Here is a 12,458-nt window from a genome sequence, read left to right as displayed (position 1 = left end):
ATGCATTGCGCCAATTGTAATTTGTGGATTTACGTCACTTTGCATCTGCACCTTTTTCTTGTCTTATACGAAAGGATCTACTTTTTTTAAAACTTCATATTGTTTTGCGGCACGTTTGGTGAGTATACATTTCTTTTATTTGTGCTTGAAAATTATTTTGGGGGGCTTTTTCATACGCCCGTTTGATTGAGTGGTGTCGCAATGAAAATCTACTGTCTTTCGCCTCCGGTACCATCGCGGGATATGGAGGCGACACCCGCAAAGAATCCCAGTCATTAAAAATATATAAACCTCTCTCAGCGTCCGTGGAGCTCTGGGGCTCCGATTGCCGAGACGTGTGGTGCTGTGGATTTTGCCGCAAGAAGTCTGTCCTAGCAGCAACAGGTGTACCGGCCGCTTCGCATTAAAACAGCGAGCGTAATCTCAGGACCTGTGCCAAGTATGCTGCAGCTCCATTCAGTAGAGAGAGAGGTGATGCCGGTGTTGTGCGCTGAATCTGGCCCAACACCGGCTGCAAAGCAGACACGGGCGGTGTGAGTGGCCAGCGTCGGCGGTTAACAAGCTTGTTAACGAGCCCGCAGACTTAATAAGCGCAGCGGAGGCGGAGAGCGGGAGAGGAAGAACGGCGCCTGCTGTCGATGTTGAAACCAGGACGTGTATAAGTAACATTACTAACAGATAAAATCAATTTCAATGCGGGATCGGACTGAAGGCGGGAGCGCGTCGTCTTGTTCCTGACGTCATGGAAATGATACGGCTGTACAAACTGTTTTCACAGAGGGCTAAATTTTAGCTGCAAATTTGTCATTTTTAAACGAAGATTTCAACGCTGAATTACAAATTTGGGCTTACAGATTTACTTTACTGCATTCACAAGGGTCTTATAAATACATATCAGCTATTTCTTTCTGAAATCTGACCACATTTATTTCAATGCAGGTCTACTTTAAGCAAATATGTATGACTGCTTTTTTGCATTTGCGCAATATCTCTAAAATTAGAAAGGTCTTGTCTCAGAGTGATGCTGAAAAACTAATTCATGCATTTATTTCCTCTAGGCTGGACTATTGTAATTCATTATTATCAGGTTGTCCTGAAAGTTCCCTGAAAAGTCCAGTTAATTCAAAATGCTGCAGCTAGAGTACTGACGGGGACTAGAAGGAGAGAGCATATTTCACCCATATTGGCTTCTCTTCTTTGACTCCCTGTTAATTCTAGAATAGAATGTAAAATTCTTCTTCTTACTTATAAGGTTTTGAATAATCAGGTCCCATCTTATCTTAGGGACCTCATAGTACCATATCACCCCAATAGAGCGCTTCGCTCTCAGATTGCAGGCTTACTTGTAGTTCCTAGGGTTTGTAAGAGTAGAATGGGAGGCAGAGCCTTCAGCTTTCAGGCTCCTCTCCTGTGGAACCAGCTCCCAATTCGGATCAGGGAGACAGACACCCTCTCTACTTTTAAGATCAGGCTTAAAACTTTCCTTTTTGCTAAAGCTTATAGTTAGGGCTGGATCAGGTGACCCTGAACCATCCCTTAGTTATGCTGCTATAGACTTAGACTGCTGGGGGGTTCCCATGATGCACTGAGTGTTTCTTTCTCTTTTTGCTCTGTATGCACCACTCTGCATTTAATCATTAGTGATTGATCTCTGCTCCCCTCCACAGCATGTCTTTTTCCTGGTTCTCTCACTCAGCCCCAACTAGTCCCAGCAGAAGACTGCCCGTCCCTGAGCCTGGTTCTGCTGGAGGTTTCTTCCTGTTAAAAGGGAGTTTTTCCTTCCCACTGTCGCCAAGTGCTTGCTCATAGGGGGTCGTTTTGACCGTTGGGGTTTTTCTGTAATTATTGTATGGCTTTTGCCTTACAATATAAAGCGCCTTGGGGCAACTGTTTGTTGTGATTTGGCGCTATATAAATAAAATTGATTTGATTTGAATAACACTACCTCTCACCTTAGTGACATGAAATTTGGGGTTCCACAGGGGTCTGTCTTAGGCCCCCTGCTTTTCTCCCTTTATGTAGCACCCCTTGGGCACATATTGTGGTGTTTTGGGATTATCTTTCACTGCTATGCTGATGATACTCAATTATACATACATCACACTGACAAAGTGAGGAACCTTGGGGTAATTTTTTATCCTACATTGTCCTTTGACCTCCACATTAGAAATATTACGATGACTGCTTTCTTCCACCTGCGAAATATAGCGAAGATTCGTCCCATCCTGTCTATGGCTGATGCTGAGACCCTGATTCATCTGTTTTCTATTCTAGATTGGACTACTGCAATGTTCTATTTTCTGGTTTACCACAGTCCAGCAATAGGGGTCTCCAGTTGGTTCAGAATGCTGCAGCCAGACCTTTGACACAAATCAGAAAGTTTGACCACATTACACATATTTTGGCGTCTTCACTGGCTTCCTGTCCCAGTGAGATCAGATTTTAAGGTTCTGCTACTAGTCTATAAAATTGTTCGTGGACTGGCACCTTCCTACCTAGCTGACCTAATTAAACCTTACGTACCGGCCCGGGCTCTGTGTTCTCAGGGTGCAGGACTACATTGTGACCCTAGGGTGAATAAGAAGTCTGTGTGGGTCACAGAGATTTCTCTTGCTGTGTCCCTGTTCTGTGGAATGATCTCCCTGCATCGATAAAACAGTCAGATTCTGTAGAGACTTTCAAGTCCAGACTTAAGACGCACTTATTTTCCCTTTCGTATGGCTAGCATACTGGTATAGTATGTTTCTATGCTTTTTACTCTTTTAATTCATTTTATTAGTAAACGGAGCGGACTGCGGCCTCAACTTTGCCTGAATTCTGGGTCTTTTAGTGAAGCTTAGGGCTTGCGGCCGGCGATCACCTTAGTATTTCTTCTGTTTTTCTTGTTGTTTAATGCTGACAAATTATACTGTATTTCTTGTCTTTCTGATGCCTGATTCTGTTTTTTCTCTCTGTTTAAGGTGCAGCTCCATCCAGAGATGGGTGTGGTATTTGTGCTGGTAGACCCTCCTGTCCTGTGCACCGGCAACATTTCCTGTATATTTGTTTTGTGAATTGTTTTGTAATTTGTGTCTGTATCATGGCCCAAGCAGAGGGTCATCCCTTTTGAGTCTGGTCTGCTTGAGGTTAGTTCCTCGAATCATCAGAGGGTGTTTTTTTTTCTTACCACTGTTACTCTGGGGGTTAGTAAGGTTAGACCTTACTTGTGTGAAGCACCTTGAGGTAACTCTGTTGTGATTTGGTGCTGTATAAATGAAAATAAAATGACAATTTAAATTGAGGTCTGACTATGAGCCTAAAACTGTCAGCAGCTTTCATTTAATATTATTAATTGGCAGTGTGGTGGCCGAGCACTTGTTTCCAGAGCAGAAGGTTCCTGGTTCATGGAGGTGCGTTAAGAAGGACATCTGGCATAAAACGTGTGTCAAACCAACATGCAGATCCGTATTGTATCTGCTGTGGTGACCCAGAGTAAAATAGGGAGAAGCCCAAAAATCTTAGTAACGATAGAACCAGCTGCAGCACAGAACTTGGAGGAGGAGCCTGTGTAGGTGAAGGTGGGGATGTGGGCACACCATGAAGACACATTGAATTTACCATCAAACTTGACTTGACACCTTTATGAATGCAGTGATTTGTCTGCATCGTTGCTGTGCGATGGTTTATGACTTGGACTCGGTCTCTGTGTGCATCAGGTTGTCTCGCATTAAGTACAAGGAGGAAGCCAGGAAGTTGCTGTTTAAATATGCTGAAGCTGCCAAGAAGATGATTGACTCCAGGTAAGAATTCTGTTCACTTATAAACCCTCACAAACCTGCACTGCGGTGAACTCTGACCTGTGGTTTCTGCAGGAATGCAAGTCCAGAAAGCAGGAAGGTGGTAAAGTGGAATGCTGAGGACACTATGAACTGGTTGCGTCGAGATCACTCTGCCAGCAAGGAGGATTACATGGTAACCAAGAGTGCCGCATTAGACGGATTTAGACCAGTCCAAGTCTAGTCTTTGACCCCTTGAACTCCCCAGGATCTGGGTTGCAGCACCAGAGCCAATAAAGGGACCTCCACAGACCTTAGGTTCTTGGTCAGCCCCCAGGTGCTCCCATTCCACCTGATCATGGGTGGGAGTTGAACCCCACTGACCACCTCACATCCTCCTGCATTATGCACAGAGTGTAGCTATGTTGTGCAATGTGGCTGTGGGATCCGTCGAGAGCTGGCATGCAGAGTAGGGATCAGGGGCATGACCACAGTGAACAGACCACTCCTCCATGCCCACATCCCAAGGATTACAGCGTGAGGAGAAGTGTGTAAGTGCAAATGTTGAGATGTACATGGAGTGTATGGCAAAGGGGCTGCAGTTAAAACTGATACAGGTGGGGTGTGCTCTTTGGTCCCCTGTTTTCAACATACCCAAGTGCCACCTGCACCCAAATGCAAGACACCTGGGGGGGCTCAGCAGGCCTGAAGCTCCAAGGTAGGCCCTGCCCCCCCATCAACCCATGACCTGATTGTCCCACATGTACGAGGTCTGTCCATAAAGTAACAGACCTTTTTATTTTTTTTCAAAAACTATATGGATTTGAATCACGTGTGATTGCATCAGCCAAGCTTGAACCTTCGTGTGCATGCGTGAGTTTTTTCACGCCTGTCGGTTGCGTCATTCGCCTGTGGGGAGGCTTTGAGTGAGGAGTGGTCCACCCCTTCTGTCAGATTTCTTTTGTCTGAGAACTTGCTGAGAGACTGCCGCTTTGCTCCATGAAATTTTTTTCAGAAACTGTTAGAGACAGGCAGTTGGAAATCATTCGATAGATTCAGTTGGATATCGGTGAAGATTCTGTCGGCATCACGCGGATTATGGATTGTTAAAACCTTTTTAAAGACGGCCCACAGCAGCGGAGGGTGCGTGGCACGCCGAGCGGCCATCGACAGACTGGATCGACCAGCTCATTTCTAAACTGAACGCTGTGTTGATCCGGGACATCATGTGACTACCACAGAAATGGCAGGAGAGCTGGACATAGCACTTTTGCGGCACATTCCACTGTTACAGGAGATTTTGTAATGAAAGACGTGCAGAGGATTTAGCGCGTCGGCACGAAGCAGCTCAGGACGCGCAGCAAAAAAAAAACACCTCCGTGTTGGAAACCATTCAGAAGATTCAGACAGCTTTTGATGGCTTTCAGTCAAGTGAATATCCGAGAAATTGTGTAACAGCTGGACATGCCCCAACATGTCCTGTGAGACTTCCAACACAGAGGTGTTTGCTCTGTGACCCGCAGACTTCTTATTCACCTTAGGGACACAAAGTAGTCCTGCATCCTGAGAAGGTAAAGCCCAGGCCGGTACGTAAGGTTTAATTAGGTCAGCTAGGTAGGGAGGTGCCAGTCCATGAATAATTTTATAGGTTAGTAGCAGAACCTTAAAATCTGATCTCACTGAGACAGGAAGCCAGTGAAGCCAAAATGGGTGTAATGTTGTCGAACTTTCTGCTTCATGTCAAAAGTCTGGCTGCAGCATTTTGAACCAATTGGAGACCCCTAATGCATAGGTTAAAGTTCTCCATCACCACGACGGATTTCCGTCATTTGGAAAATTTAACCACACATATGTACGCACACGTGGTGTCATGCGTGTTTTGGGGCCGAAAAATGATACTCTCATTGTCAAAGCAACATCCCATTCTGCGCTAATCAAAGCAGCAGCAATGTCACCGTGGATGGCGCCTCACCACGGAGGAAAGGACCATGTGAATTTTCACTCCTCTCCGCTCTGTTTACAGGTTGCCGTGAGCCACGGCCCTTCTCCTCCCTGTCTTTGTAGGAACATTGGCAGACCTTCCCCAAGTAGAGCAGGGTGTGGCTTTGCTTTGAACCTTGAAACAGTGAAGCAGTGCTTCAATCTGCTGCTTCGGTTCTTGGTTTTATTTTGCTTTATCTTAATTTTTCCCCGCTAAAACCCTAAAGCGCGTATATCTGTGAGTAATATTTACCTTTTTATGTTAAACTGATGTGTTATGGTCTTCTGAAACAGTTGATAGATGTATTTTATAACTTAAAAACGGGACCGATGCTAATGCGTTAGCATGTCTATGGTGTTTTCAATGCTAAAGTTAGCGTTATGCTGTTTGCATCTCAGCACTTCTGTGTACATTTTTTTTCTGTATAGTAATGGCTCAGCGTTTGTTGTCGTAAAATTCAAATGTATTACAAATTGTAATATTTTGATTTATATATTAATAATAGCAACAACAATAATAGTAATAATAATAACTAATAATGCTACAATACAATTTCAGGGAAACAGACAAAAAGAACCTGATAAAACAAAACAGAAAAGATAAAACCAACTAACAATAAACATAAATAAATAAATATAGAAATAACTTTCCTGTGAACACCTAGTGACTCTTAAACCTCCACTTCATCCCTGTTTTATTTAAGTTTAATGACAATTTGTTTTGGTCAAACCACATCAAAGCTGTGTTTTTCCACCAGAAAAATTAAAATGCAGTAAACTGCACATTTTTGTCTTTTTTCATGAAAATATCTTATTAAAGATAACATATTACACTTAGTCAGGCCTTTAAAATGCTTTCATGGGCTGTTGTTGTATACGTTGTCAGTGGTTAAAATAGTTGCTGTAGGCATCTAAAAATGCTCATAATCGAGTGAAACCTGATGGAAACCTCTTTGTGGTGTGTTGGTGATGTATGTATGTGCAAAATAAAACAAAACACTACACCAGGTATGTTTTTGATGAGAATATAACATAACGTTGTTACAAGGTCAAATGTATGATGATGATGTTGCGTAATAACTCACTTAAAGAAATAATGGCAAAACTCACATGTAAGTAAAAAACAAAAAAATCGCTTGATTAATCGATTACTAAAATAATTGCTAGTTGCAGCCCTAGTTTGTTTTATGAGTGAGAGTATTTTACTGATTAAATGTGAATAAGCCAGTTTTGAGTTTCTCAGTGCGCATGCGTTTTCAAAACTGGTGACAGTGTTACTTTGTGCACAGCAGAACAACGTTGTCAGTTGCTTTAGGCCCCAATTTTGTATTTTATTGACTGTACAGCGACACAGCACCCATTTGGTGCATTTATCAGATTAGAACAGATCAAAATACTACAGAAGACAATTAATTTTTACTTGACAGTTTGAAGTGAGTTTTCTTTGTTTCAGAGGGCTTCATACCCATTAAAATTCACCAGAATATACAAAATTTAACTTGCTCTTTTAAAAAACTTCTGGAGGAGCACCCCCAGACTCCCATAATCAATACTGTGTTTTTACTTGACAGTTTGAAGTGAGTTTTCTTTGTTTCAGAGGGCTTCATACCTATTAAAATTTACCAGAATACACAAAATTTAACTTGCTCTTTTAAAACGTTTCTGGGGGAGATCCCTCAGACCCCCATAATCAATACTGTGTTTTTACTTGACAGTTTGAAGTGAGTTTTCTTTGTTTCAGAGGGCTTCATACCTATTAAAATTTACCAGAATACACAAAATTTAACTTGCTCTTTTAAAACGTTTCTGGGGGAGATCCCTCAGACCCCCATAATCAATACTGTGTTTTTACTTGACAGTTTGAAGTGAGTTTTCTTTGTTTCAGAGGGCTTCATACCTATTAAAATTTACCAGAATACACAAAATTTAACTTGCTCTTTTAAAAAGTTTCTGGGGGAGATCCCTCAGACCCCCTAAAATCAAGACTACACCCCGCCCCACCACCCTTTTATGTACCTTTATGTTCAGGTTTTGCATTCTTTTTGTTTTGTCTTTCTCTCTCTCTCTCCTTAGAGGCTATTTAGAATAGATTTGTATTATTGATTTCCATATTTTAGGGAATTGCTGGTATTGTTTTTCTGCCAGGAAAAAATTTCAGTCAGATGAAAATGTATTGCTTTAACCCATGCCCTAATGCTGGACTGCAGTAATCCAGAAAATAGAACATTGCAGTAGTCCAGTCTAGAAGAGATAAATGCATGGATCAGGGTCTCAGCATCAGCCATAGACAGTCCCGTCAGGTTTTCCCACCTAAAAAAAAATGGAGAGGTCTGTAATTTTTATCGTAGGTACACTTCAACTGTGAGAGACAGAATCTAAAAAAAAAATCACAAATCACAGAAAATCACATTGTATGATTTTTAAATAATTAATTTGCATTTTATTGCATGAAATAAGTATTTTATCCCCTAGAAAAACAGAGCTTAACAACTGGTACAGAAACATTTGTCTGCCATTACAGAGGTCAGATGTTTCCTGTGGTTCTTGACCAAGTTTGCACACTGCAACAGGGATTTTGGTCCACTCCTCCATACAGATCTTCTCCAATTCTTTCAGGTTTGGAGTTTCAGCTCCCTCCAAAGATTTTCTATTGAGTTCAGGTCTGGAGACTGACCAGGCCACTCCAGGACCTTGAAATGCTTCATACGGAGCCCCTCCTTAGTTGACCACATGACCTTCTCTCATGCCTCCTCTGGGTCATCCAGATGGTCACTGGTGAACTTCAAATGGGCCTGGACATGTGCTGGCTTGAGCAGGGGGACCTTGCTGCCCTGCAGGATTTTAAACCATGACAGCATCATGTGTTACTAATGTAATCTTTGTGACTGTGGTCCCAGCTCTCTTCAGGTCATTGACCAGGTCCTCCTGTGTACTTCTGAGCTTTCTCAGAATCATCCTTACCCCACAAAGTGAGATCTTGCATGGAATCCCAGACCGAGGGAGATTAACAGTCATCTTGTGTTTCTTCCACTTTCTGATAAATAATCATAACAGTTGTTGTCTTCTACCAAGCTGCTTGCCTGTTGTCCTGTAGTCCATCCCAACCTTGTGCAGGTACATAGTTTTGTCCCTGGTGTCCTTAGACAGCTCTTTGGTCTTGGCTATGGTGGACAGGTTGGAGTGTGATTGACTGAGTGTGTGAACAGGTGTCTTTTATACAGGTAACAAGTTCAAACAGGTGCAGTTAATACAGGTAAAGAGTGCAGAATAAGAGGGCTTCTTAAAGAAAAATTAACAGGTCTGTGAGAGACAGAATTCTTGCTGGTTGGTAGGGGGTCAAATACTTATTTCATGCAATAAAATGCAAATTAATTATTTAAAAATCATACAATGTGATTTTCTGGATTTGTTTTTAGATTCTGTCTCTTACAGTTGAAGTGAACCTACGATAAAAATTACAGACCTCAACATTCTTTGTAGGTGGGAAAACCTGCAAAACTGACGGGGGTCAAATACTTATTTTCCCCACTGTATACCTATGACATGGTTGTATGGAGCTGGCAAATATACTGGGGTGGAGGGGGCAGTAACGGGCAAATGTCACAGCAGACACTCATTAAAGACCAGCTAGTACTGTTACGAATGAAAACACATCTCGTGAGGAAGGACAGTGACACAGAGTGAGCTGGTCAAACAGGTTTAGACCAATCCATCTGCAACTCCAGATTAAAGTCTTTGTTTGGCATTGTGTTTGGTTGTAGGACCGTCTAGAACATCTGAGGCAGCAGTGCGGACCCCATGTGACCGCTGTCGCCAAAGACTCTGTGGAAGGAATCTGTTCAAAGATCTACCAGCTGTCTGTAGAGTATAGTCGCCGCCTAAGACAGACACACCTGAGCCAGCTGCAGGACCCACCCACAGGTATGCACAGAACCACAGAATGCTTGATTTAATGCGGCCTTGTTTTTAGAAGCTGTACAGGGTAGATTTCTGTTCCTACGTCCCTGCATCCATATATGCAGTCATCACAACTACAAAATCAAAGCTCACATTTTAGAGGTTAATTTACAGGCTACATAGATGGCGGCGCGCCGAGGTGGTGCAGCGGCTTTCTGGCTCTCCATTCAGTGCTCGTTTCTTTTTATTTTTCTACAGTTTTATTTATTTTTGGACACTATCTGTGCTGCGAGCTTGCAGTACACCTGCCAGTTGCTGTTGGATATTGGACATTTACATCAGATATCTGTTTTGAGCGACTTTCACCACACGCACAACATGCCAGATGACATAACGAGACCGCCGGGCTCTCTGTGGATTGTTATCGGATCTGGGAGGCGACGAAGACGGAGGAGGGAGAGGAAGCAGAAGCGAGGCCCCAGGTCTGGTGTTATGCTAAGGCTACGCAGACAACCACACAAGCCACCCCTCCCGAGCCTGTTTCTCTCCAATGCCAGATCCCTGGTGCATAAAACGGACGACCTGGTTTTACAACTCGCTGGAAATTGCTATGTTCGTGACTGCTGTGTGCTTATTGTCACCGAAACCTGGATACACCCAGACATACCTGACGCAAGCGTGCAGCTAGCTGGCCGCACGCTGCTACGCAGAGACAGGACAAAGGACTCCGGGAAGAGGAGAGGTGGGGGGCTCTGTATTTTTGTGCATGATAACTGGTGCAACAACGGGACAATCATAGACAGTCACTGCTCCCCAGATGTCGAGTACATGTCTGTAAAGTGCTGGCTTTTTTTCCTCCCGAGAGAGCTAACTGTTGTTATCATCACTGCTGTGTATATTCCACCCGACATCAGTGTAAACACAGCGCTCTCTCTCCTGCTGAGCACCGTGAACGAACAGCAGCGGGCTCACCCAGATGGAGTACACATCTTACTTAGCAGGGGATTTTAACAAGGCCAACTTAAAGACTGTACTGCCTCACTTCTACCAGCACGTGAAATGTGCTACAAGAGGGGAGAACACACTGGATCATGTTTACTTCAACATCAAACTTGCATACAGAACCGTACCCCTCCCCCACCTCGGACAGTCAGACCATCTTTCCCTCCTGCTCACAACAGCCTACACCCCCCTTAGACGCAAGCTTGAGCCCACAACAACGACTGTTACAATCTGGCCTGACAGCGCACTCCCCAAACTCAAAGACTGCTTCCAACAGACAGACTGGGCCCTATTTGAACATCATGAGCTGGAGACACACACAGGAACGGTTCTGGACTACATTCAGTTCTGCATCGTGAATGTGACTGACAAAAAACATCCGGACTTTCCAAAATCAGAAACCATGGATGACCAGCCAGGTCCGCTCACTCCTCAAGGCCCACGACGCTGCCTTCAGGTCAGGTGACAGAGCTCTGTATAGTGCTGCCAGAGCTGACCTGAAGAGAGGAGTAAAAAGAACAAAGGTGGACCACAGGATGCAGATAGAGTCCCATCTGTCTAGCAACAACGCACAGAGGGTGTGGCAGGGAATACATGACAAAAACTTCCGGGGTTGTGATGCTCCAACAGCGGACCTGAGTGCACCACTGGCAGAGGAGCTAAACAGCTTCTTTGCTCGGTTTGGATCTTCCCAGCTGCACTCACCTGCTCCTGCACTCCCCCCGCCCCCACCTGGTCCCCGCACCACTCCACTCACTGTAAAAGAGCATGATGTCAGGCGAGTGCTCCTCGCAGTGAACCCCAGGAAAGCTGCTGGCCCAGACGGAGTACCTGGCAAGGTGCTCAGAGCGTGTGCCAACCAGCTTGCCCCCACCTTCACCAGGATCTTCAACCTCTCCCTGGACCAAGCAGTCATCCCGTCCTGCCTGAAAACCTCCACCATAATCCCGGTGCCGAAGAAGTCTCCCATCACCAGCCTGAATGATTACCGCCCGGTGGCCCTCACTCCGGTAATCATGAAGTGCTTTGAGAGACTGGTTCTTCAGCACATCATGGACCACCTCCCCTCTGACCTTAACCCTCACCAGTTTGCATACAGGGCAAACAGATCCACAGAGGACGCCATCGCCGTAGCTCTCCACTCTGCTCTAAACCACCTGCAGCAGCCACAGAGCTACGTCTGAATGCTCTTTGTGGATTATAGTTCTGCCTTTAACACAATAATCCCGGACAGACTCACCACAAAACTGGACGGTCTCAGCTTCCACCCTCTCACATGCGCCTGGATTAAAGACTCTTTCCAACCGTCCCCAGACGGTGAGACTCGGCCCCCACCTCTCCTCCACCCGCACGCTGAGCATTGGCTCTCCACAGGGCTGCATGCTGAGCCCCTCCTCTACACCTACGACTGCAGACCGGCCCACAAGAACAACCTTATCATCAAGTTTGCAGACGATACCACAGTGGTCGGTCTCATCTCCAGAGGTGATGAGGCTGCCTACAGAGAGGAGATCCAGCAGCTGGCAGCTTGGTGCTCAGAGAACAACCTCGCTCTGAACACTAGGAAGACCAGAGAGATCATTGACTTCAGGAAACACTGCACCGACCCTGCCCCCCTTCTCATCAACGGCGAGCGTGTGGAAAGGGTCCACACCTTCAGGTATCTCAGCGTTCTCATCTCAGAGGGCATCTCCTGGTCCAACAACATCTCCTCTATCCTCAAGAAGGCTCAGCAGCAGCTACACTTCCTGAGAGTCCTCAGGAAGTACAACCTCAACACCAACCTGCTGCTGGCCTTCTACCGCTCATCCATTGAGAGCCTGC

At 44.8% G+C, this 12,458-nt stretch overlaps 1 protein-coding gene across 2 annotated transcripts in view; it reads left to right on the top strand.

Moving 5' to 3' along the window:
- The window catches only part of LOC117504862 (mRNA (2'-O-methyladenosine-N(6)-)-methyltransferase-like), a 90,176-nt gene that overhangs the window by 43,108 nt on the left and 34,610 nt on the right, over nt 1-12,458 (top strand). For both annotated transcript variants that reach the window (XM_034164410.1, XM_034164411.1), the window contains exons 9-11: nt 3,696-3,779; nt 3,852-3,951; nt 9,497-9,656. In XM_034164410.1, coding sequence (XP_034020301.1) covers nt 3,696-3,779; nt 3,852-3,951; nt 9,497-9,656 — 344 coding nt within the window. The remainder of the gene's footprint in view (nt 1-3,695; nt 3,780-3,851; nt 3,952-9,496; nt 9,657-12,458) is intronic.

This window comes from Thalassophryne amazonica, chromosome 3 (genome assembly GCF_902500255.1).
Source record: "Thalassophryne amazonica chromosome 3, fThaAma1.1, whole genome shotgun sequence".
In the NCBI taxonomy this organism is placed as follows: domain Eukaryota; kingdom Metazoa; phylum Chordata; class Actinopteri; order Batrachoidiformes; family Batrachoididae; genus Thalassophryne; species Thalassophryne amazonica.
Note: the sequence above shows the minus strand (reverse complement) of the source record. Positions and strands in the feature narration are given on the sequence as shown.